This window comes from Eublepharis macularius, chromosome 15, assembly GCF_028583425.1.
Source record: "Eublepharis macularius isolate TG4126 chromosome 15, MPM_Emac_v1.0, whole genome shotgun sequence".
Lineage (NCBI taxonomy): Eukaryota > Metazoa > Chordata > Lepidosauria > Squamata > Eublepharidae > Eublepharis > Eublepharis macularius.
This window is the reverse complement of record NC_072804.1, coordinates 34,799,306-34,822,681: the sequence shown is the minus strand read 5'-3', so window position 1 is coordinate 34,822,681 and position 23,376 is coordinate 34,799,306. Positions and strand designations below refer to the sequence as shown.

At 45.7% G+C, this 23,376-nt stretch overlaps 1 protein-coding gene across 1 annotated transcript in view; it reads right to left on the bottom strand.

The window, feature by feature from the left end:
• CSMD2 (CUB and Sushi multiple domains 2) overlaps window positions 1–23,376 on the bottom strand; it is a 490,403-nt gene that overhangs the window by 370,757 nt on the left and 96,270 nt on the right. The window contains exon 3 of the mRNA XM_054999125.1: window positions 23,034–23,241. Coding sequence (XP_054855100.1) covers window positions 23,034–23,241 — 208 coding nt within the window. The remainder of the gene's footprint in view (window positions 1–23,033; window positions 23,242–23,376) is intronic.

Genomic DNA, 23,376 nt, shown 5'->3' with positions numbered 1-23,376 from the left:
CTCTCCTCCGCTGGCCAGGTAAATGGGGGCAGGGTGTGAGGGGCGGGGTATCCTCCGCCCACAGTAGGAGTCTGGCATCCCTAGCATAATGTCATAGAGTCCATCTTCAAAACTGCCATTTTTTTCCTGGGGAACAGATCTCTTTAGCCTAGGGATTAGTATTTTAGAAGATCTACAGGCCCCGTCGGGATGTTTGCAACCCTATACTGTCATTTGGATATTGCTATGCTCTCAAGATCCTCCTCATCTTGAGGTGCCAGAGGGAGCACCCAGGAAAGGGCCACGGCTAAGCTGATCCACAAACCACAATCCACATAATATCTTTTATTTGGACCAACCCAAATGACTCAAAACAGTGTGCAAGCTTTTGAGTTCAAAGGGATATGGCAGTAAATAAACTTCCATTGAGATCCAAAATATGAAGAAGCACCATTCTTGCTTTTCAAAACCTTCAAAGCCTTCCAAAAAGTCAAGCACTTTGGGGTTCCTCCGGTTTCACTGCTGGGGAAACTGAGCATGGATGTAAATCTCCTGGTAAAATCAAAGAACTGTGGAAGCGATTAACTAGCACTATCCAAAGGAGTAGCAGTGGTGTTATTATTTTGAACTGTGCAACAGCTAAAGCTCTTCTGCCTCTTCAGATAGGGGCTACAGAGATGGAAATGCTTTCAGGAAGATTCAAGCTGAGTCTCTGTATCAGCAGAGGATCTGAGATCAAGGACATCTCGCATTATCTTTTCAGATGTTTCGATTTATGAACAGACTCGTAAAGAAGATTTACTGCATTAGACTTGCGATTGGCCATCAAGATATAAACTTATTTATGCTTTAAATGGAGAAAACGTTTCAATTACGCTCAAGGTAGGGTGGCTTTGCCCCCACTCCTGCTCCAAAAGCCAGATTTGAATTGATTTCAATCCACACAGCAAATTGTAAGAGGATATATGTAGTTTCAGGATGGCTTCTTTCTATTTTTAAATCCTGATTGTGTTTGAGATTGGTTCTTGTATTTTATCAGTTTTATAGATTATATTCCCAGCTTGCTTTAACGATTGTGAAAATTTATTTTAAATGGCTTTTGTTAAGAGTTATTGGTTGAAACAAATAATTACTTACCTGTTAAGTGGTATATATCACAGTGGATAAAAATCAATACTTTGTTTTAAAACACAAAAACTGGGGTTGTCTAAAAAAGTCGCCCTTTTTAAAATAAAAATAACCTGTTTAAAATTAAATCTGATTGTAATCATGTTAAAACTAACAGTGCCAACCTCTTGAAAATGACTCTATATCAAACACATCAAGTTAAAAGTGGTTTTTCTACACAAAGAAAGAACTGTGAGAAAATATTTGGGGGTTCAGCATTATAAACATGGATCAAAAGTATTGTGTACTGAGCCTGGAGCTCAGAATGATTTCAGCCCAGAGTGATTTAAGCCAAAACAAGGTTGGTTGTTGTGGGTTTTCCGGGCTGTATTGCCGTGGTCTTGGCATTGTAGTTCCTGATGTTTCGCCAGCAGCTGTGACTGGCATCTTCAGAGGTGTGGCACCCAGTCTTTCGGTGCCACACCTCTGAAGATGCCAGTCACAGCTGCTGGCGAAACGTCAGGAACTACAATGCCAAGTCCACGGCAATACAGCCCGGAAAACCCACAACAACCATTGTTCTCCAGCTGTGAAAGCCTTTGACAATATATCAAAACAAGGTTCTTTATTGCAAGCCAGAACAGACAGACGACAGCGGACTACTACTACACACACTAGCAAAGAAGCAGAACAGAAGCCCTCAATAAATACACATAAACTCCACCCCAAGAATAGCTGGTAACCAATAGGAACACATACTTTAGAATGCCATCATTTGCATGAACTATATATAATGTATTATACAGGCAGGCCACTGATTGGTCTTTATTGGAGAGGACCGATTGGCTGCTGCCTACGGAAAGTACCCAATGAAAGTGCAGACAAGGTAACCAATGAAATTGCAGGTTTTGGAACCCCTGCATAACCTGAAGCTCAGTGTGTAACAGTAAGTACATTCAATATAGCAATTACCTTAGAGGCCTTGTTTGGCCTAACTCAGCCCAATACACAACAAAAAGATCCTACATTATGGGTTGGATCTTCTGAGTTTTTCCATTAGAAAATGGAAATGCTTCCATTTCCCCCACTTGCTGCATCCCCTCTTGGCTGATGTAGGTCTTGTGATCCCCAGCATAGCCTTTTCCCCCACTGGTCAAAAGGAGACCCCTCCTCATTCATTCACCAATGCAAAAGCTGGTAGGATCCAACCCTATGATTTAGGATTGCTGACTCCAGGAAATCTGGGGGTGGAGCCTGAGGAGGGCAGATCGTGGGAAGGGGAGGGAGCTCAGCAGACATGTGGTTCCATAGGGTCCACTTTCTGAAGTTGCCATTTCCTCCAGGGAAACGGATCTCTCTACCCTACTATAACTGCATTATTATTGCTGGTGCAACTCTTACAAGCCGTTACAGGAAGTGAGACCCAAGCCCTGACTCCAAGAGATGCTGTTGGGAAGGTCGTCCACTGTGCCTACCTGGGTAGAAAATTATATTTTGATGCTCTTTTGCCTCCTGGACTCATTAATTTGCTTAGGTCTCAAGTAGTTAGTAGGGGCTGGCTACGAACAGCGATTATTTCCATTCCTAATGAAAAATAGCATGCTCTGTCTACTAACCAGCCCTGCTTCGGAACTGTTAGGCTGGGATTCGGTGCAGCACAAGTTGAGCTGTGCTGCAAGAACAGCCACTTTCCTGCTGCTTCCCTGCTCCTGCTGGAGTCTTCATTACCCCCTCCCAAATTCTGGACCCCAAGAAAGATCAAAGGGGTCAAAGTGGAGGAATACGGGGGTGGGGGTGGGGGGGAGCAATGGGTGAAACACCTCCTCTCCTTCTACTGTAAGCAGAATTGCTACCATGAGTAGAAAAGAAGGATTAGGATCCAAGCCTTCTTCCCCAGTAGGGTAGGCCCTGGTTAGTACTTGGATGGAAGACCACCAGGGAAATCTAGGCTTACTATGCAGAGGTAGGCAATAGCAAACTACCTTGGTATATCTATTGCCTTGAAAACCTATGGGGTTGCCATAGTTGGCTGCAACTTGATGGCATTTTATACACAGTTAATAACAACAACAACAACATTTGATTTATATACCGCCCTTCAGGACAACTTAATGCCCACTCAGAGCGGTTTACAAAGTATGTTATTATTATCCCCACAACAAAAATCACCCTGTGAGATGGGTGGGCTGAGAGAGCTCCAGAGAGCCGTGACTAGCCCAGGGTCACCCAGCTGGCTTCAAGGGGAGGAGGGGGGAATCAAACCCGGCTCTCCAGATTAGAGTCCCGTGCTCTTAACCACTACACCAAACTGGCACCAAGCTGCCCCCCGCCCCCGGCCTTAGGCACCAGAAACTCTGGTGCCAGCCCTGGTTAGAAGCCTGGAGGTGATCCTGGACGCCTCCCTGAAAATAGAGGCACAAGTTGCAGTGGTTGTCAGGTCCTCTTTTTTTCACCTTCGACAGACCAGGCAGCTTGTTCCTTACCTCTCGACCTGTGACTTAACTACAGTGATCCAGGCAATGGTCACCTCTAGGCTGGATTACTGTAACTCGCTCTACGCGGGGCTTCCCTCGAGTCTGATCAGCAGATTGCAGCTGGTTCAAAATGCAGCAGGGTGTGGAACACATATAACACCTATACTGTGCCAGCTGTATTGGCTGCCAGTGCAGTACCAAATTAGATTCAAGGTTCTGGTACTAATCTATAAAGCCCTATGTGGACTGGGACCAGCGTATCTGTGGGACCGCTTCTCCCCATATGTAGCCCAGAGGATGTTTCGATCAGGAGATAAACAACTATTGGTGGTCCCTGGCCCCAGGGAGGCCCGTCTAGCCTCGACCAGAGCCAGGGCCTTTTCAGTCCTGGCTCCAACCTGGTGGAATTCTGTTTAGTGAGATCTGGGCCCAGCAGGGCTTACTATCTTTCCACCAGGCCTGTAAGATAGAGATGTTTTGCCAGGCCTTTGGTTGACGCTGGGCTAGGCCTCCACCTGACTGAACAGAGGAGAAGATCTAAGCCCTCCCTGTCAGAGTTGTCCACCATCTAGCTTCTAGCAAACTGATTGCTGCTGTCTTGTATATTAGCTTTTATAGCGCACTGTTGTGATGTTTGCTTGAATGTCTGAATTTTTATACTGTTTTATTGTTTTTATGAGGAAAGTGTGTGAATGTTTTTTATCTGATATAATCTGTCCTGGCCCTGCTCGCAGGGAGAGTGGAATATAAGTCTAAAATAAATAGTTTCTAAAATCTGCGGAAAAGAGCACGTTGATACGTATTTACACAAATTATACCCTCCTAGATAGTAGAAATGATCCATTAGTTGAAAAAATTAACATCCTTTTGGATTATATTAACCATTTAGTATGGGCCATTGTTTCTTATCTATGAATTACCAATGGGGGATTACCAATAGAGAAAATCAGCATTTTTCTCTCTTGATGATTTTAATTGCCTTGATTTAAATCACTCTGCCCCTGGTACAAAATGATTTTATGCTAGCTATGTTTCAAGGCTGAAGTCTGCAACTTTGTCTTTCAAGTATATATTCTTACAGTACTAAAATCAAAAGCTGTTCATCACCATTAAAGAAGACAATGTTCAGTTGTAAAGGAATAATTAATGATGGTAAGAAAGACGTTCATATTCTGGGGAACAGAACAGTTGTAAAAATTTATCATTTAACCATCGGGACCTCTTTTTCTCCCTGTACATTCCCTGAAAGCTCCATGTTTAATGACAATTGGCCAAAAGTTATAAAAATCAATTAAAAGATATTACAGTTTAAACTTCCATATCCATCATCCCAATATCTAAGAACACTTTGCCTTAAGAAATTGTGGGCTCCTGTACTTTGATTTTATTGCTTGCATTGACAGCTTTTTGATGGAGAAGGCAATCAATTAATAAATAATTCTTATTTTAAGTCAGTGAAATTATTCCTGGTTAACTCAGTTCCAGGCAAAAAAGCTCAGCCAAATGTTTAATAGAATCATTGAGTTGGAAGGGACCTTACAGACCATCAAGTCCAACCCCTTAACCCAATGCAGGAACAGCCTAAAGCACCCCCAACAAGGATTCATCCAGCCACTCCTTGAATACTGCCAATGAGAAGGAACCCACCACATCCCTGGGCAGCCGATTCCACTGCTAAATTACTCTTTCTTAATGTGAAAAAGTTTTTCCGTCAAGCCAGGATCTTCATTCCTACAGTTTAACCCATTGTTTCAAGCCCTGTCCTCTGCTGTCAACCGGAACAGCTCCCTCCCCTCCCCTAAGGGATAGCCTGTTCAATACTTAAAGAGAGTAATCATGTCTCCTCTCAACCTCTTCTGCAAACCGAACGTTCCCAGGTCCCTCAGTCTTTCCTCGCAGAGCTTGGTCTCCAGGCCCCTGATCATCCTGGTCGCTCTCCTCTGCACCCGTTCCAATTTGTCCACATCCTCTTTGAAGTGAGGCCTCCAGAACTGCACACAGCACTCCAGATGGGGTCTGGCCAACACAGTATATAGTGGGATAATGATATCCTGTGATTTGGATAGTATGCCTTTGTTAATACACCCCAAGATTGTGTTCCTCTTTTTTTGCTGCTGCATCTCACTGACTGCTCACATTTAGCTTTCTATCCACCCATATTTCTATCCATCCACTCATAAAGTTTGCCTTACTAAAAGCTAACCTGTGTATTTGGCTACAAACTCCCTTGGTACCCTGCAGCAAAAGGAATTCTAGGAGGATGTGATCCGTTTTCCCTAAGTTTCCCACCATCTTTACCTTTACACCTTATTTTTTCAGACTTGCAAGCTATGGCTGGTGTCTTAGATGTAGATTAAACTAAAGGACACTAGAGTATTAATTGACCCATAGGAATTCTCTTGCCCTGCTTAAAAAGAAATACTACTCCCCACTTTGGGGATTTCAAAAGAGAAAGCTAAGACCTAGCCTGATCTATTCCAACAAGGCTGAGAAAACACTTGCTTTCTCCAGTGAGGCCTTCTGGAGAACAAGTAACAAACTTGGCACATTGCCAAAAGAACTCCCACCACCACCACCACTTCCAGTTAGTAATCACCTTCCGCTTCAGAAAGAAGTTGCCTTCCATATCATAGATCTGGATGTTCAGGGGTCATGAGATACCCTGGAGTAGATAATCTTACACAAGGTCATCAGCAGCACTAACAAAACTCAGCTCCCCAATTCACAGCAGGCATCCATGTTTGATACTCTCACTGATGACAGATACAATAACAGGAGATTAACTGAATATGTTCACCAGCAGGAAGTCCAGAGAACGAAATTCTGCACAGGAAAGCCCACCTTCGAGGCTAATGTTAGAGCTGCTAATCTCCAGGTTGGTCAAGGAGACCTCGTGCAATTACAGCTGATCTTCAGACTACAGAGATTAGGGCCGATTCCACACAGCTTACCTGAAGCCGGGACGTTGCGCTACGTTGCGGATCATGCCGGGAAAAACGCGAAATACTGTGTTTTCTCGTGTGAGTTTTGCACGACATCGCACAAAACTCGCGCGAGGAAACGCAATATTTCGCGTTTTTCCCGGCATGATCCGCAACGTAGTGCAACGTCCTGGCTTCAGGTAAGCCGTGTGGAATCAGCCTAGTTCTCCTGGAGAAAGGGACTGCTTTGAAGGTTGGATTCTATGCCGCTATACTCCACTGAGGACCCTCTCCCCTCTCCAACCCCTCCAGGCTCCCCCTCCCCACATTTCCAGAAATTCCACATTCCCAATCCAGTGTTGGCAACTCTAGCTACCATATAAATGACAATACATGTTCAGATGGGCTTGAATGTGGGACTTGAGGAAAGTTGGGGCAAAGGGAGAGAATACACCTCCATTCAACTCTGACTAAAGGGAGACCAGCATTATTATTAGGGTTCCCAGTTCCTGAGGGGAGTAGTGATCTCACACCCCCAGTGGGGGCGGGGGATCTCCTGCCCCCGCTCCCCACATCCTGCTCCCACTTACCTGAACAGCGGGGGGGGTGCACCTTCCTTGCGCGCTCCCCCGCCGCGTGCTCCCGTGCACCACAGCCGCTGGGATTGGGCCCATTTTGGCCTGGATCGGGGCTGCTGTGGAGCCTTCATTGTCACACCAGGAATGATGTCATTCCCAACACGACAACGAAGGCTCTGGAGTTCTCCCCACATGTGCCCCCCCATACAATCCCCCTCATCCCCTGGTGTGGACCTGGGGGACCTGGCAACCCTATTTTAAACCTCTTAGGTCAAAACTTTACCCCAGATCCCTAAAATGAAGTCTTCCAGACCAGGTCTGCTTACAGAAACACGTGGTTTTGCAGGCCTCTATTCACCTTTCACCTTCTTGCCCCACCCAACTTCAGCAAAGCTGCCTCCAACCAATGTATGATCTAGAAGAGAGCGCAGGATTAGCTACCCCTCTGTATCTTTTGCGTTCTGGTGTTGGCAGAGAAATGGATAACAACTTCAGACAGACAGCAAGTCAATAGAGCAGAAAAAATATGGCACTCTCGTTTTTGTGTCCTCCTACAAAGCCAGTTCACCCACTCCTTATGAAAGAAAACACAATTAGAGCAGGCCCAATGAACTAGAATGTTGCTGGCGTCTTCCTACCAGGCGAGAAAACTGTCATTCCTAATTGGGTAGATGTCTTTTATCCTCTCTCACTGCTCCACTCCTTGTGTTTCCCCATCTCCATTACAGTTTCATTTCTCACATTTCAGGAAAACAGTAGGACCCAAGATCCCACCAGATGCCGCCATTAAAGAGAGATGCGAAAAGCACTACTTCATTGTTAGGTCTCCCATGCTCACTCAATCACTGCTGAACTGCCTGATACACAGCCGTATGGTAACACCGTATCATTTTTGGATGGGAGGCAGATGAGAGCCAGAAGCCAATCAAAGATGGCAAAGCCAGAATCAAAACAACCAATGGATGTCCCAGCAAACCCCCACCATGTCACAATCAGAATGCAGTTTAGCAAGATTGTGCATTCAGACAGCCAACGCTAGGACTGCATAGCATGTCTGATATTCCCATATAAGCCAGGGAATGTTAGCAAAACTGCCCCTGAGCATACAGAAAACATGTCAGTTCTGTGCAGGGTTACAGTATGGGGGAAGAGGCAAGATTCATGCAAAGTTCAAAGGCCTACGTCTGGGATTAAATTAGGTTTGTGTTTGTTAAAGAGAAACATATGGTGAGAAAGAATATCCAAATACCAGTCTCCAGAATTACAACTGACTTCCAGCCACAGAGATCAGTTCCCCTGGAGGTGTTATATTCCACTTTATGGTGGAATATTTTGCTGTGGTCCCTCCCCTCCCCAATCCTTCCTCAAGATCCAGCCCCAAATCTCCAGGAATTTCCCAAACTGGAGCTGGTAACCATAAGCACAAAAGTGGTTATAAATTGGACTAAGAGGTGAGGATAACTTTCTACCTCTGAGGGATGTTACATGGAGCCTTATCTATTTAGATAAGGGGTCAATTGTGTCTGCCCCAGAACTGCCTAAAGGTAGCCGCAAAAAATGCTTTCTGCAACCTCACTCTAGCCTGGAAGATGGCTTCTTATCTCGTCACGGCTGACCTGGTCACCTGCATCTATGCTATGGTAACATCAAGGCTTCACTATTGTAATGCACTATATGTAGTCTCCCATCTAAGTTAACTAGGAGACTCCAATTGGTGCAAAATGCTGCAGCTCAACTATTATCAGGAGCGAGCAGGAGCTTGAACATCACTCCCATCCTACAGTCACTCCATTGGCTATCTATCAGTTACCATGCTCAGTTCAAGGTATATAAAGCTCTTCATGGCCTTGGTCTGGCATACCCATGGGACCGCCTCCCTCTGTATGTTTCTCCACGGCAGCTTTGCTCATCTGATCAGTGTCTACTACAGGTGCCAGGCTGCACATGGGTGAAATCAACAGCAGTCTTTACACGGGCTTTCTCTGCGGTGGCCCCTACCCTGTGGAACAGACTGCCTGAGGAGGTCAGGAGACCCACCCCCCCACTTTTCTGGCTTTCCGCAAATGATGCAAAACTGATTATTCAAAAAGGCTGTTTACTCAGATAGGTGGGCAGTATCGTAGGGATGAAGTCTCAGAGCAGAACCACAAGTGACAAAAGGCACAGATTGGACACTTGTCTGCTTCCCTCAAGTTTTGATGGGAAATGTAGGCATCCTGGTCTCGCAGCTTCGCTCTCTGACTGCTGTCCAATGGACTTTTCAACTGTCACTTGTCCAACATTCCGCCAAGTTGCCTACATTTCCCATCAAAACTTGAGGGAAGCAGACAAGTGTCCAATCTGTGCCTTTTGTCACTTGTGGTTCTGCTCTCAGATGCTTCACTCATGAGTTAGGGACCATAGACTTCATCATGTTACCTCACATACTATCCACTGCTTTAAATATGTACTTGTATACTCTACCGTGCTTCATGTTGTCAAATGTTAGTCCTAGAATTATGTTCTGTTTAAACTTCATGTTGTCTATTGTTAGTCCTAGAATTCATTATGTTCTGTTTCAGTATTTCTTCCACTCTGTATTGGATCCTTGCTAATGGTAAGTCTTTTTAAACTAGTAGTATCTATTTTCCCTATGGCATTGTTTATGGAAATGTCCTTGACACTGTATGGAAATGTACTTGATACTAATTGTACTAAGCTCATACTGTGTAATCCGCCTTGAGTCTCAATGAGAAAGCAGCCTAAAAATGACATAAATAAAATAGTCGTGTTCTGTTCAGTACCAGTATTAACAAACGTTGCACCCTCCTTCCTCCACGTGCAACTAACAGGCATTTAAAATTTAGCTGAAAAAATTTAAGGCTCCCAAATAAATAATTACCTTGCCGGAAATGGCTGTTTGCTTTCTAAGGTGCAGCTGAGAACTGCGCTTCTCATTTACCTGACTGTAGCTTCCATTTCCTGCCCCTGAAGAACTGAGGAGCAAGAGAAAATAAAATGCCTCCCTATAGTTACACTCTAGGATTTCCCCCTAGTCTCTATGGTAAAGACCACAGTGACTGGGGGAGGCAGCCTAGAGTGTCACCCAAAAATGACAGCACATCCTTCCTGAACTCTGCCTTCCCCGGGCACTCCCCTACAAATCTCATGCCATTTGCTAAGGCACAACCAGTGTCTGACTAAAGACTTAGCAGAGGTCAGTACTCTAGCAGACAGGGCCTTCCTGCTTATCTACCACTAGTATACATTGTTGTAACCTCTCTGTGTAAGGGACAAATCTAGCAAATGTAGAATAGATGTAAGACCAGCTGATATGTTCTTTCCCTCCTTCCAAGTCTTGGAGCCCAGATCTGACATAGGGTCTTCTTTCTGGCAGAAAAGATGAAAGGTGGTGTCTGTTTGCGTATGTGCGAGAAAGAGAAAGAGAGAGAGAGAGAGTTGGGGAACTTGGAACAAGAGTGAATGAAGAGACTGGCCTGTAACCTTGCACTTGCTTCACTGAGCAAAGTTTCATCCAGGCTAAGGAGCCTCCCTCCAACTTCTGTTACTCCTCCTCCAAGAGAACTTCTTCCAGCTATCCTTGGATTTATGCCACTGTTGTTTTTCTGCCCTGTCATGTGGTGAATTTCAAGATGCAACTGAAATGGCATAAGGGATTTCGGGCTGGAGACTCCGGCTGCACTCTTTACTGTAGAAGCTTGAAGGCTGAAGACGCTGCCGTCTTGTTGTTCGCTGTTGCTAACTGGAAGCTGGAAAAGGAGGGATCAGGAAGCCTAAGGAGCAGATCCAATCCAAAAGAGTCTTATAAAGCTGCTGACTCTGCCCTGCTGCTGCAGTCTGAGAACTGTGCTTAACCACCTGCGTTTGGAACCTTGCTTACAGGCCACTACACAGAAAGGAAAACAACTGGATTTCACTGAGGACTAGAAACTTGAGGAGGGCTATCATCCAAGCAATGTGGTCTCAGGTTGCCAGTCCCCCTTACCTCGAAAGCAGGGGATGGGGGACTCACCAGGCAGACTGGGACCCCTGATCTTGCTCGCTCGCGTGCACACTCCAGAGGCCCTGATTATGCACTTCCAGTTGAAAGTGGGGTCTCAGTGGAGTCAAAATCAGCCTCAAACATAGTGTTTTCACTGTGTTTGGGGGTAATTTGGCCCTGCTGAGACTCCATAGCTTCTGGTTTCCAACAGGAAGTGCATCACTGGGGCCTCTGGAGCACATGTGTCATTACGCAATGTGCTCTGGTGGCTCCTGGCTTACCTCCCTAGCCTTTTCTTCCTTCCAGCCAGATGAGTGGCCTGGGGGTAAAAAGTGAGGGTGGGGGAGTCCCCAACACTACACGAGGCTGGCAACCCTAATGCGTTCTCCCTGCCACAGCTCCTTTCATTTCACCTCACCCCATGCGTGGGCTTGCATCACATCCTATGTAAATTGGACACATGGGTGGATTGTTTGTAAGCATACATTTCTGGACCTGATTACAGCTGTTAATAACACGTTAAATATTTGAGTCATGATGGTTTATTTGGCCTCGAGTCTGTCTGCCATGTTACTAATAATTAAAACCAGAGGTTTTTGTTTCTCTTTTTTAACTAAAGGAAATTAAAAGGAGAGAGGCAGAACGGTTTCTAGCAATATTCTGAAGCTGAATCATAAACATATTTTAAAAGAAAACAGTAGATTGCACACATGCACCCCCCCCCCAATCCCCACAGGCAAAAATTTCTTCTAAAAAACGGGGGAAAATGAATCATTTGAATTTAATTACCAACCTCCGGGTATTCTGTAGCAGCTTTCAAAAGCAAAATTTAAAAGGTCTTCTATAAATCTGTTTGGGGGACTGAAAAGTTTGTTTCTTGTGAATATACAAAGTTGTTATTCTAAAATAAGAGGGGCTTTTAAGTTGGAAGATGGCCACTGGTGTTTAGAAAAAAGAAAGATTTATGAGTAGTACAGGGGAAAAAAGCAAAATAGCTTGGATCTAAATTGATACACTTCTGCTTCCAGCAGTAGGTGGGATGCCAACCTCCAGGAAGGGCTTGAAGTTGTGGTGCCAACTGATCACGGCATCACAATCCCTACTGAGCTTCTTCCTGTTGCCCAACGCCACCCTTTCCAAGCTTCTGCCCCCCCCCCCCCCAAACTCCAAGAATTTCCCAGCCCAGAGTTGGCAACCATAGTTGCCACTGACTTCCTCTCTTAAAGACAAAGTAGTATAGAGTGCTTAAAGACCTGGGTTCCAATGAGAGTTGCCAGATCCCCTGGAGCTGGAAGTAGGGGATAGGTGGTCTTTAGGGTAATGCCAGCAGGGACTTACCTTGCGTGGGTCTCATGTCCGCATTCTGGAATGCTCCTGTGTAGTGCTGGGAATGACGTCATTCCTAGTGCAATGTGGGAGCATTCTGGAGTTCCACCAAGCATTGGCCTTGAAGGAGAGCAGCTTCCCAAGACTGAAAGATGTTGTTTTGAGAACTGTGGGGGGAGGCTGATGCAGATGGGAACTGTTACTCTGTACCTCATGCTTTGCCCTTCATTGGTAACAATGACTGTGTACCATCCTGAGTCTTCTATTCAGGACAGTGGACTATAATGGACCTTTTCTGCAGTAAAGTTTCCTTATTCAATCAATGGACTCTTGTTTGCTTTTGAAAGGGAACCTGTAGGAAGAGCCTTATCTAGCCACAAGCTGACACACAGTTCACTCTGGAGTTTCCAGCCCTGTTCCCGTGTATTCCCCATCCACCAGCCAGGTGAGAGGTGGGGGGGCAGAGGCTGGGAGTGGGGGATCCCCCGCACCCACTGGGGAGCTGGTAACCCTAGTTCCAATCCTTATTCCGCCATGGAGCTTTCTAGATGATCTTGGGCTAGTCATCCTCTCTGAGCATAGCCTACCTCACAGGGTTGTTATGAGGACAAAATAGGGAAGGGAAAACAACGAACACCATTCTGATCTTTGCATAGGGAAGGCAGGATAAAAATAGATAAAATAAAAATAGATCAATAGACAGTCCTCTGTGTTAAACCACACATTCTGCAGCTCCTCCCCACTGCGATCTTATCTGTCCGGTAACATTTCTATCCCATCCTTCTTCCTCTGAGCTCATGGAGTTCTCCAAAACCAGGTCTCACTAGTGACTACACTGTTTACCAGAAAGGATAACGGGGGAAAGGACATTTTTTGTATGCTCCAAATTGTCTGAGAAAGGAAAAAAGGAAATCAGCGAGTGGCATAATTAAAGATATGTCTGGGTGTAAAATTAAAAGGTAATGCATTTACAATGGACGTGTTGCCGTGGCATATAACAGCACGTTCAAGTAGCTAATTTTACCCTTGCTCGACAAATTATTTGGGGGCAAATACAGAGCTACAAAACTATTAATCTGCAATAGCTGCCATTTAACATGTTCCCAATTGTTTAACGTTCCCAGGGCTTCTGAGAAAATTAGATGTTGCTGTTTTCCATGCCAAAGTGGTTTTTATTAGCATGCATTAATATTTCAGGGTGCTATTATTTTCCTCTGAGGCTGGCTAACTTATGAAGCTGTGTGAAGCCTTCGGAGGTGCTGGTCTGGATGAAGTGCAGGCAGTCAGCGCTTCCTGTAAGGCACAGAGAATTGAACTTCTGCCAAAGGTCATAGTTAGACATGGGCACGATCGGCATTACGGTCTGAAAATTGCCCCAATTTTGGCGTTTGCACCATCGGGACCGGGCTGATCGGTTCCGTCCATGGCTCCCAGTTCAGCGGTCGGGTGGGGTGCTCTATCGGGTCTCGATCGGATCGATCGGTTTACGTTCGGGATTGCAGTCTGCAGACAGTCTGGCGCCAGCCATCTGTTCCCGAGGGAATGGAGCCCCGTGGAAATGGAGCCTGGGGAAAGCTGGAGCTGTTTGCCCTCCTGTCGCCCTGGAAACGCGAATGGAAGCCCAGCTTTCCTTGATCAGCAGGGCTTCCTTCCAACCATGGAGCAGCCAGAAAAGCGCACGCCCGTCTCGTCCATTTGGGAGAAGAGAGGGGAGGGCGGGGGAAGGGGGTGTTCTTCTGTAGCCATGGGCACTCAAATCTCATCCCTGCAAAGCCTGAGAGGCAGCTCTTACGGCCAAACACAGCCCTCCTGCATAGAAAACCCAGGTTTTATAAATACCCATGTGCTGTGCCACAAAGTTTCACTTTCCGCTTGCGGGTGGAGTGGGACAGAGGCGAGCTCTCGCTTGCAGCTTTTGGAGAGAGAAAGCGCAACAGAGAGAGAGAGAGAGAGAGAGAGAGAGAGAGAGAGAGAGAGAGAGAGAGATTTAGCTTTGGGCTTCAGCGGATAGGGAATTAGGGAACAGGGAGCTATCTCCTCTGGTTCCAGGGCTGCCGCCTAGCTCAGGTCTGGGGGGGAGTGTTGCAGCTGGGGTTGGGCTCTATTCCTATTCTCTCTCTCTGCTTCCAGGGCTGCTGTCTAGCTCTGGGGCCAAGCTCAGTGGGCACCTCCTTGGCTGAGGGCTCACACAGTATTACACACTCTAGTGCCTGGTCACTCTGGGCTGGGGGAGTGTTGGTGGTGGGGCGCCCTCCCGCGTCGGCCTTCCCGATTCCTGATTCCCGATTCTGTATCGGAAACGGGACTTGATCGGCAAGGTTCGGGTACCTGGGTTTGGCGCCGCCGCGGAATCACGATCAGCTAAATCGGGATTAATTTTTAGATCGTGCCCATGTCTAGTCATAGTACCTATTGTGCCTTTCCCAGGGGAGACGTGAGCCAAACTTTCAAGACAGCTTGAACTTGGGGAGGTATGAATATCAGGCAGGGATCCCACTACTTAAGGACAGCCCAACAGAGAAGCTGTAAAGAAAAACTGGCCAAACTTCCTTTACGCTACCAGGTAAAGAAACTTTGTCCTATGGTTGTTGTGGATTTTCCGGGCTGTATAGCCGTGGTCTTGGCATTGTAGTTCCTGATGTTTCGCCAGCAGCTGTCCTAGTTCATTTCAGGCCATCAACAGGCACAAATCACTTTGGGTAGCTCTACTACTCAGCTGTTGTGGTTTTATTTACAGGTCTTCATTTATCTAAGCAATGACGCGAGGCACAAAGATGTTATGCACCTGGGCTACAGCCAGGGCCTATGCCAGGCTTTTTTGTGCCCTAAACAAGGAGAGCCAGTTTGGTGTAGTGGTTAGGAGCATGGGACTCTAATCTGGAGAGCAGGGTTTGATTCCCCACTCCTCCACTTGAAGCCAGCTGGGTGCCCTTGGGCTAGTCACGGCTCTCTGGAGCTCTCTCAGCCCCACTCACCTCACAGGGTGTTTTGTTGTGGGGATAATAGTAACATACTTTGTAAACCGCTCTGAGTGGGCATTAAGTTGTACTGAAGGGTGGTATATAAATCGAATGTTGTTGTTGTTATTAACTACTTGCCCGCCCCCCGACTGCTAACCAGTTTATATACCACTGTCATGCTCAGGGGCTAGGGCACCCATCCTGGGCTGGGTATCTGGGAAGCAAGGTAGCTCACTAGCTGGTTGGCAATTCAAGTGTAAGTCCAACAGTCCAGGTCAGGTCACAGGCAAAGGAGTCCAAAGCAAGGCAGGCAAGTACAAGTCCAGGAGGCGAGCCGAGGTTGTTAGCCAAGAGGTCCATCAGTGGGGAGCAGGATGCAAGGGAGGGTCAAGACCTTCCAGGCTTGGGACTCCTCGGTCTCGGTGTCCTGCACCAACCGGCATTGTGCGTGGAGGTGGGCATGCTGCATTTCCAGTCTCTCCATTGATGGCTCTTCTTGCACCAAGGCCAGTTCCATTGCTGGACCCCCAAGGTCACTTCTGCGCCCCTCTGAGGTCTGCGCCCTAGGCGGCTGCCTAGTTGGCCTACTGGTAGCACGGGCCCTGACTACAGCTCTCCGAAACATTAACCCAGGCCCCTGAATAACAAAGACTGCAAGAGAAGATCCCCGTTTCTCCCACCTGTAGTGAAAGTGACAGGGAATATTAATGACTGGAGAGCCAGTGTAGCATAGTGGTCAGAGTACCAGACTAGGCTCTGGGAGACCCAGGTTCAAAACCCCAGTGGAAGCTTGCTGGGTAACCTTGGACCAGTCACGCACACTCAGCCTCACCTACCTCACAGGGTTGTTATGAGGATAAAAAGGAGGAGGGGAAAATGATATAAACTGCTTTGGGTCTCCATTGGGAGAGAAAGGTGGGGTATAAATGAAGTATGTAAATAAATAAGTAATTGTCCATCCCCATTCAAAAGGATAAACCTAGAACCTCCCATTTTGCTGACTGGTGCAAAGCTGTGGCTGAAATCAAAGTTTATATACAGCAGCAGGATTTCCCAGGCCACTGTTTTATCCCCACCCCCCCACCCCCAATTGAAATGGCAGATACACTTATGGTCAGGGATTTTTTTCAGCTGGAACACAGTGGAACGGAGTTCCGGAATCTCTTGAAAATGGTCACATGGCTGGTGGCTCCGCCCCCTGATCTCCAGACAGAGGGAGTTTAGATTGCCCTCTGCACTGCAATCTAAACTCCCCTCTGTCTGGAGATCAGGGGGCGGGGCCACCAGCCATGTGACCATTTTCTCAGAGGGCAACCCACTGAGTTCCACCACCTCTTTCCCCAGAAAAAAAGCCCTGGTTATGGTTACTTTCCAAACAGATTAGGAGGCAGCAGGTGAATCTCCTCCAAGGGCAAGTGATTTTCATGTGCCTTTGCACAGAGCATGATTGGATCCCTCGGGAGCATGACCTGCCCTCGGAGGAGGCTGATTGCTAAGCGGTCAGCCTTTAATTCTTGAGGCCATTTACTTCTGGCAACACACCAGCCACTCTCTGTGTCACCCTGATTGCTTCCACCCAGGGACAATTCTCCATTTTGCTCTCACTGAGAACACAAAGACTGTCCCGGCATTTGCAGCGGCAACAGAACTTCCAGACGGGGATTTTCTTCATGCCTTCCCCTCATATCTGCTGCTTCCTCACCGTCTCACCTACAAAGGACATTTTGCCATTTTAAAAAAATTCATAGAAGGAATAGGATGCCACTGGAATATGATTACTACCAACTGTTTAAAAATTGGGGAGGGGGGAAAGCCAACCAGGGTCAGGCACAAGGGAAAATGGGAAGAAAAGGTGTAGAAATCTGCATTCTCCTGTCCACACTCTAACCAGACTTGGGGCAAATCCACATTACTCATTCTAAATCACATGTTCCCCGTATTCCCCACGCAATCCCGAGTGCCGGTCACATTACCTCATTAAACAGACGCATTTCATTTACATTTCTCCCGAATATGTGGTCACAGGTTTTCAACGGGAGTTTCACGGTGGCCGTGAACAGGCCAATGCGCAATTTACACGTTTTTTTAAAAAACCACCCCCCTTCCTGTCTCTCTGGCCATTCCGAGAGTTCCTATTGGCTGATTCAACTTGCAAGTGCTCCGTAGTCTGCAAAAGACTGTTTTTGACTTCATAGCATTGGATTTATTGATTATGCTGTTTCTGAATCAAATCTGGTAGTTTGAAAAATCATTTTGGGGTGAATCCATCCTCAGAACGGACTCGCGAAACTTCCTTTTTAACTGTTTTTTTTTATTTTATATTACTGTAATATCGAAATTATGAAATATCGAAATAATGACACTCCAAAGAAGTGACACTTCAGTAAAATTCAGGCACTGAACTGTCCTGCATAGGAAATGCCCATGAAAGCTTCCCACATGCTTCCAAATTTCCAAAAAAGAAATGGGAGAGAACCATCAGTGCTGTCAGTGGGGGGGGGGGGGGGAAAGAGGCATCATTATCTTCAATGATGTTTCTTTATAAGGCAAGATCGAAATAACGGAAAAGTGTGCTCAAAATTTTTTTTAAAAATGGGCGGGAATAAAAGGTCCTGCCCAAAAAAACAGTTTTTGAGCGGCCGTGTGACCAGAGGGACGCGCGAGAAAGACGGATTGGAAGCAGAAATGTGAACGAAGAGGAAAAAATCGCGGATTGGAGGCAAACGGAAGATATCCGAAAAACATGCGGGTAATGGGTGAATGTGGATTTGACCTTGCTTAGAAAAGACTGTATCCAAAGCATGTATGGGAAAAGTTGTAGTGCAGTTGAGGTAAACCTGGAAGTGAACAATTGCATGGCTAAGTTGTACTGACCCCCTCCCCCCCCCCCAATGCTGCCAGGGAGCATGGAACAAAACATGCACATGGAAGCAACCACGGCTGCAAGAACGACAGGAAGCTTGTACGGAGTACTGGTTAAGAAAATGTCCAAAGTGGTACTTCCCATTTTCTGCTCCGAGTCCCACTCTGACCTGAGAGACAGCACTGGTAAGAAATGTAAGTTACTTTCCTCCTTGCATTAAGGCACGCTAGCAGACAATTTGGGGAATGGATAAACTTCCACGCATACAAACCAGCCACTTCTTTTGTCCTATATGAATCGTTCCATGTATGGGAATCTGAGTGAAAAATACGTATGGAGAATTGGACTGCATGTGGATGCTTACACAACATTCAGCATTAATTTCTACCATTGTGGTGGCATTTTTCATTTCTTCTTTGCATTCACTTTGCCATTGTCTAGAGAACAGATGCCCCGTGCAACTGCCACACATGCCAAAGACACAAGTTCTACATCCCTGACTTAATCCTGACAAGCGGTCATCTGGACTAGCTCCCTTTCAGAAGGCAAGCCTGATGCCCCAAAGCCAAGAACACAAGCCATGAAATACCTTTTATTAGAACCAACAACTGTATACAAGCTTTTAAGAGTCTCTCTACAGGAGACATGAAGAAGACGTGCTGGGAGATGCAATGTTAACCAGGGAGGTTAGTTTAAAAAGACAGAGCCAGTGGCCAGGCAAAGGCTTTGCTATACACTGGTGCTGTGTGAAGGGGCTGTGAAATGCCAGAAGGGAAACTTCAGCCCATTATAGCCTCTCCAGGTCCAAGCCCGGCTCTGGAAAGCAGCATCAGCCTATTTCCATTCCTCGCTGCCCTCTGGTTGCAATCCCACACAGTTTTAGACTGGAGACATAAAACTGACAGAGCCTTCAGGGAGGCGAAGATGAAATTAACAAACCCTCTGAGAAGCGATCTCCACCAGCTCTGTCTTTTTAAACTACTTTCCAGCTAACATCACGTCTCCCTACACTTGATGGACATGTACCAAGCCGTCTTGTGTAGAGAGACTCTGAGTCCTCCAGAACTCTTCATATGGCCAGACATTACAACATTTGAAGGACTGTCTCCTTCCAAATGTGAGTTTGTGCCAACTGTGGTCTTCAAGCAGCCCTCTGTTGGTGACCCTTCCTCTTAAGGTGGCTTGCTTGGCATCATCCAGAGCTCAATCATTTTCCATTGTGGCCCCTGCTTTGTAGAATGAGAACTTCTGGAGGCATTGCAAAGCCTGTCTGTTTCCCAGGGTTTTTGAGGAGGGTTGAATGAACCATAGAGTTGGCAGGTCTAGGTAGGGAATTCTTGGAGATTTGGGGGCTGTGGAGGGTGGAGTTTGGTGAAGGGAGGGACCTCAACTGTGTATAGTGCCATAGAAGGTGGCCAGGGAAGAAGAACTGATCTCTGTTGTTTGGAGATCAGTTATAAATCAGGGAGATTTCCACTCACCACCTATAGAGGTTAGCAACCCTAAATCGACAGACAACATTTAAGGGGGGGATTGGGGGGTAGGTGTTTTATATTGGTTTAACTGTCAATGTTTTTAATCTATGATTGTAAGCAGCCTTGAACCACCAAGAAAAATGAAGTAAAATGTTTTAAATAAATGAAATAAAAAGACGGCAAAAAACAGGTCGTCACGGTCTTAAGGCCCTCTCACACCTGGATGTGATGGCATTTCTGTCAGGCACCAGATGATGCCCACTCTTTTTTATGACCAAGAATGATTTACTACCAAAATAAAGAGCAACAAAACTGTGATTACAAGGGGAGATTGATTGATTTGGCTCTAAGCAGATGGAGTCTGTGTTATTTTAAGGCTCTCGCATGAGTGATCTGGTACATCTTTTATTCGCCAGCGCTCCTGCTCTCTCTCTTTCTCTCTCTCTCTCTCTCTCTCTCTATGTGTGTGTGTGTGTGTGTGTTCTAACACAGCAGGTGGAGAGAGAGAGAGAGGAGAGACAAATGAGATTCACTGCACTGGCATCATAAGAAAGGCCTTAAGTCTTCGGAGGGGTTACAGTTCCACCTGAGAAGTAAGGCCCTGGAGCCTTGGAGCAGGCAGCCGTCTCAGAGGATGGCCTGATGAAGATTTTTGCCAACAGGAAACACTACTGGTATGTTTGCACAGTGGAAATTAAGCCCCCAAACGCCACATTTACCAACATGTGGCTGCAATTCCCCCCACCCTGGGCCCGCTCTCTTCCCATTAATGCTTGGGTAAAGCCAACCAGACTTTCCTTGCACCTGCTCCACTCCGCTCCAAGGGATAACCCTGTCTTAAAGCACATTGAGTTCTTCCTCAAAAAACCACTGGCATTGCCTATTCAATTTCCTATACTTTGGATGCAGCAATCCACTAGCAGAAAACAGGTGCTGATCTTTCCCGCTTTCCCATCTCTCCAGAAAACATTTCCAATCCCAACCAAGTCGATTTTCTGGGGTCACGGGACCCGTACACAGTCACATCCATGCAGTCTGTGGGCTACCATGGGAAGGGAAAAGGAAGCGAAATTGCCATTCTTGCCTCTTTTATCACTGGATGTCTGCTTGGATATTACTCCACACAGGTCCTGTGACACCAGGAATAAATTTTCCTAGGGTTGGAAATGGCTTCTGAAGCAAGGAACGTCTGCAGTCCTTGCACAAAGATGCACATTTCTTGTGCTAGCGGACTGCTGGATCTACCCCGTGTCTCTACAATAGCACCGGACCAACCTTCATAGTTCATCAACCATTTTTGATATATCTCAACCTGGCCTGCTGGGGCCTGCGTACATCTTGACTACATTTGCTCCCGAGCATAGGGAAAAAGTGCAAGGCATATAAGTGATATATAAAAGTAATATATAAAATCCTTTTCTTCAAATCTATATCCATCACCAGCAACAAAGAGGAGGCAAAACTCATGAGGGCTGTGTGTTCGTGTGTATGTGTGTGTGATTTGTCTGCAGCTTTAGTTTAGAGCACCTTCAACGTTAGCAATTTCCAAAAAAAAAAAAAAAAAAAAAAAACGTTAGCAATTTCCCCCCACTCTCCAAACTGTCAAAGACTGAAATCTTTTTTGCAATAATCACGTTCGAGCACAGGAAAATTGTAAAAAGCAAGGTTATGGCCGTTACATCAAGGACTTTAAATTCTAGTTAACCAGCCCTGTGCAATGAAAATCATTAGAAAGGAGACACATATCCAAGGCAGGAGTCTGCCGCTATAAAGCTTAACCAAGCTATCAAAAATTATGCAGAAATTTTTCATTACTGCACACTTTTTTAAAAAAAGTTTTTAATAGCAGTGATGCTGCAAATGTTGATCGTGGACTCTCCCCCTTAAGAACAAAACTTCACTTGTGGATGTCATCCTGTGGTTTCATTTCACCATTAAGAGAATAGATGCACATGGAATGCACTGGCAGAAAAGAATCTCTGCATTGGCTTCACAGACTTCAAGACAAAGCCAGGGTTGATCTACAGTCTTGAATCCAGCCTCCCTAAGTGATGGCATCAACTCCCAAATTCAATTGCCAGTGCTCTCATTCATTATACCATCTATGCATCAAATCAGGACAACAAACACATTCAGGCATTCTCAGTAGCTGCTGCAAAGTTTCAACATTTTCTTCTTTTAAAGATTCACCAAGGCTCGAGCCTGGGAATTTTCCAGAAACTGCACAGACAGGGTTTTTTTTTAAAAAAAAAAATCTGAACTAGTTTTTAGTGTCCAGAAAGAGAGAGCAAAAGCTGTTATCCATCCCAAACCTTTAGATTTAACACCCAGCTCAATTACATACCTACATTGCTACAAGTGTAACAGTTTTGACAGGCATTCCTAACAAATATCCCATTGGGAGGGGGAGAGGTTGCAATCAGACAAGTACCCTAATTGCCATTTTACTGGTATTTAGTAATAAGATAAATCACTGCTACACCAGACAAATAAATACTATCTCAGGTACCCCTATATTGTGACAACAGTTAAGGAATATTACTACATGCATAAATTATTACTTTTTCCATAGAAAGATACCCTAAACAGTCGCTTTGTTTCCAAGAAACTCAGCACTACAAATTCATAGCAGTTTTACAACAGTGTAAAATGGTATAACCTCTCCCAAAGAATCATAGGGCCAAACTACAAGTGACGAATGACACTTGAATGGCAAGTGTATTCCTCCCTGTTCACTTGCCCTCCACTCGATCCACTTGCCATTCAAGTGTCATTTGTCACTTGTAGCTTGGCCCTTAGAAGTTAAAGTCTGGTGAGAGTACTAGATTAGTTTGGTTCACATTCTATTTACTGGCCATGAGTAGGGAGGTGATCTTTTAGGGGCCTGTTCAATTTCATCTGGGTGATTTCAGATGCTTCCAATTTGCACAACTACACTGCTTTCCCCATGGTTATTCTGCTTTCTTGCAGCTGGTACCCCCACCAGCCATTTGTCAATGTCAGTTCTAAATTTTACAAGACACAGAGTAAAAAAAATAGAGAGAGATTTCTGAACTGAGACTTACTACGTAGAGGTCTGTGTGCCTTTGGCATGCCTAACCTCTAGCCCTAAATGAACATCTCTCCAGTTTCTCGTAACTTCACCATGACTTTATAAAGTTCATTTTAACTGAATATTATACCAGTATGGAAAGCAACTAGTTAACAAATGAATCCATCTACCAGTGCTGAATGGTGTAAAGCTAACAGATAAGCAAGCCATGACAACTTCCTGCGCAGGCACCAGATACCACAATGAAATTTCTAGGTGCCATGGTTAGCTCTGTGTTAACTTATATTCATATAAGTAAGCGTAACAGCCATCTTACCATAGCGATGACCCCTCCGTTCCTGTAACTTCTAAAAAATCATATCCATCTTCCAGTTGGAAATCCATGAACACCAAAGCAATGGTGTCCCCGGGCTCTGCTAGAATGGTCCATGTGCAATCCGCATTGTTGTTATACTCCGAAGGATAATGGGGAGTTGAAATAATTCCACTCTGCCCCCGAAGGGTCCCACCACATGCATCGTCAGCTGAAAGGCAAGCACAAAAGTAAGCCAGGTGTGTTTTTCTATGAAGCGCAAATGTCGACGCAGAACTGGTCTATTTTTTTCCCTCTCTTCCTCCTGTTGTCGATCTGTCTCTCACACAAACGTACACACAGGGGT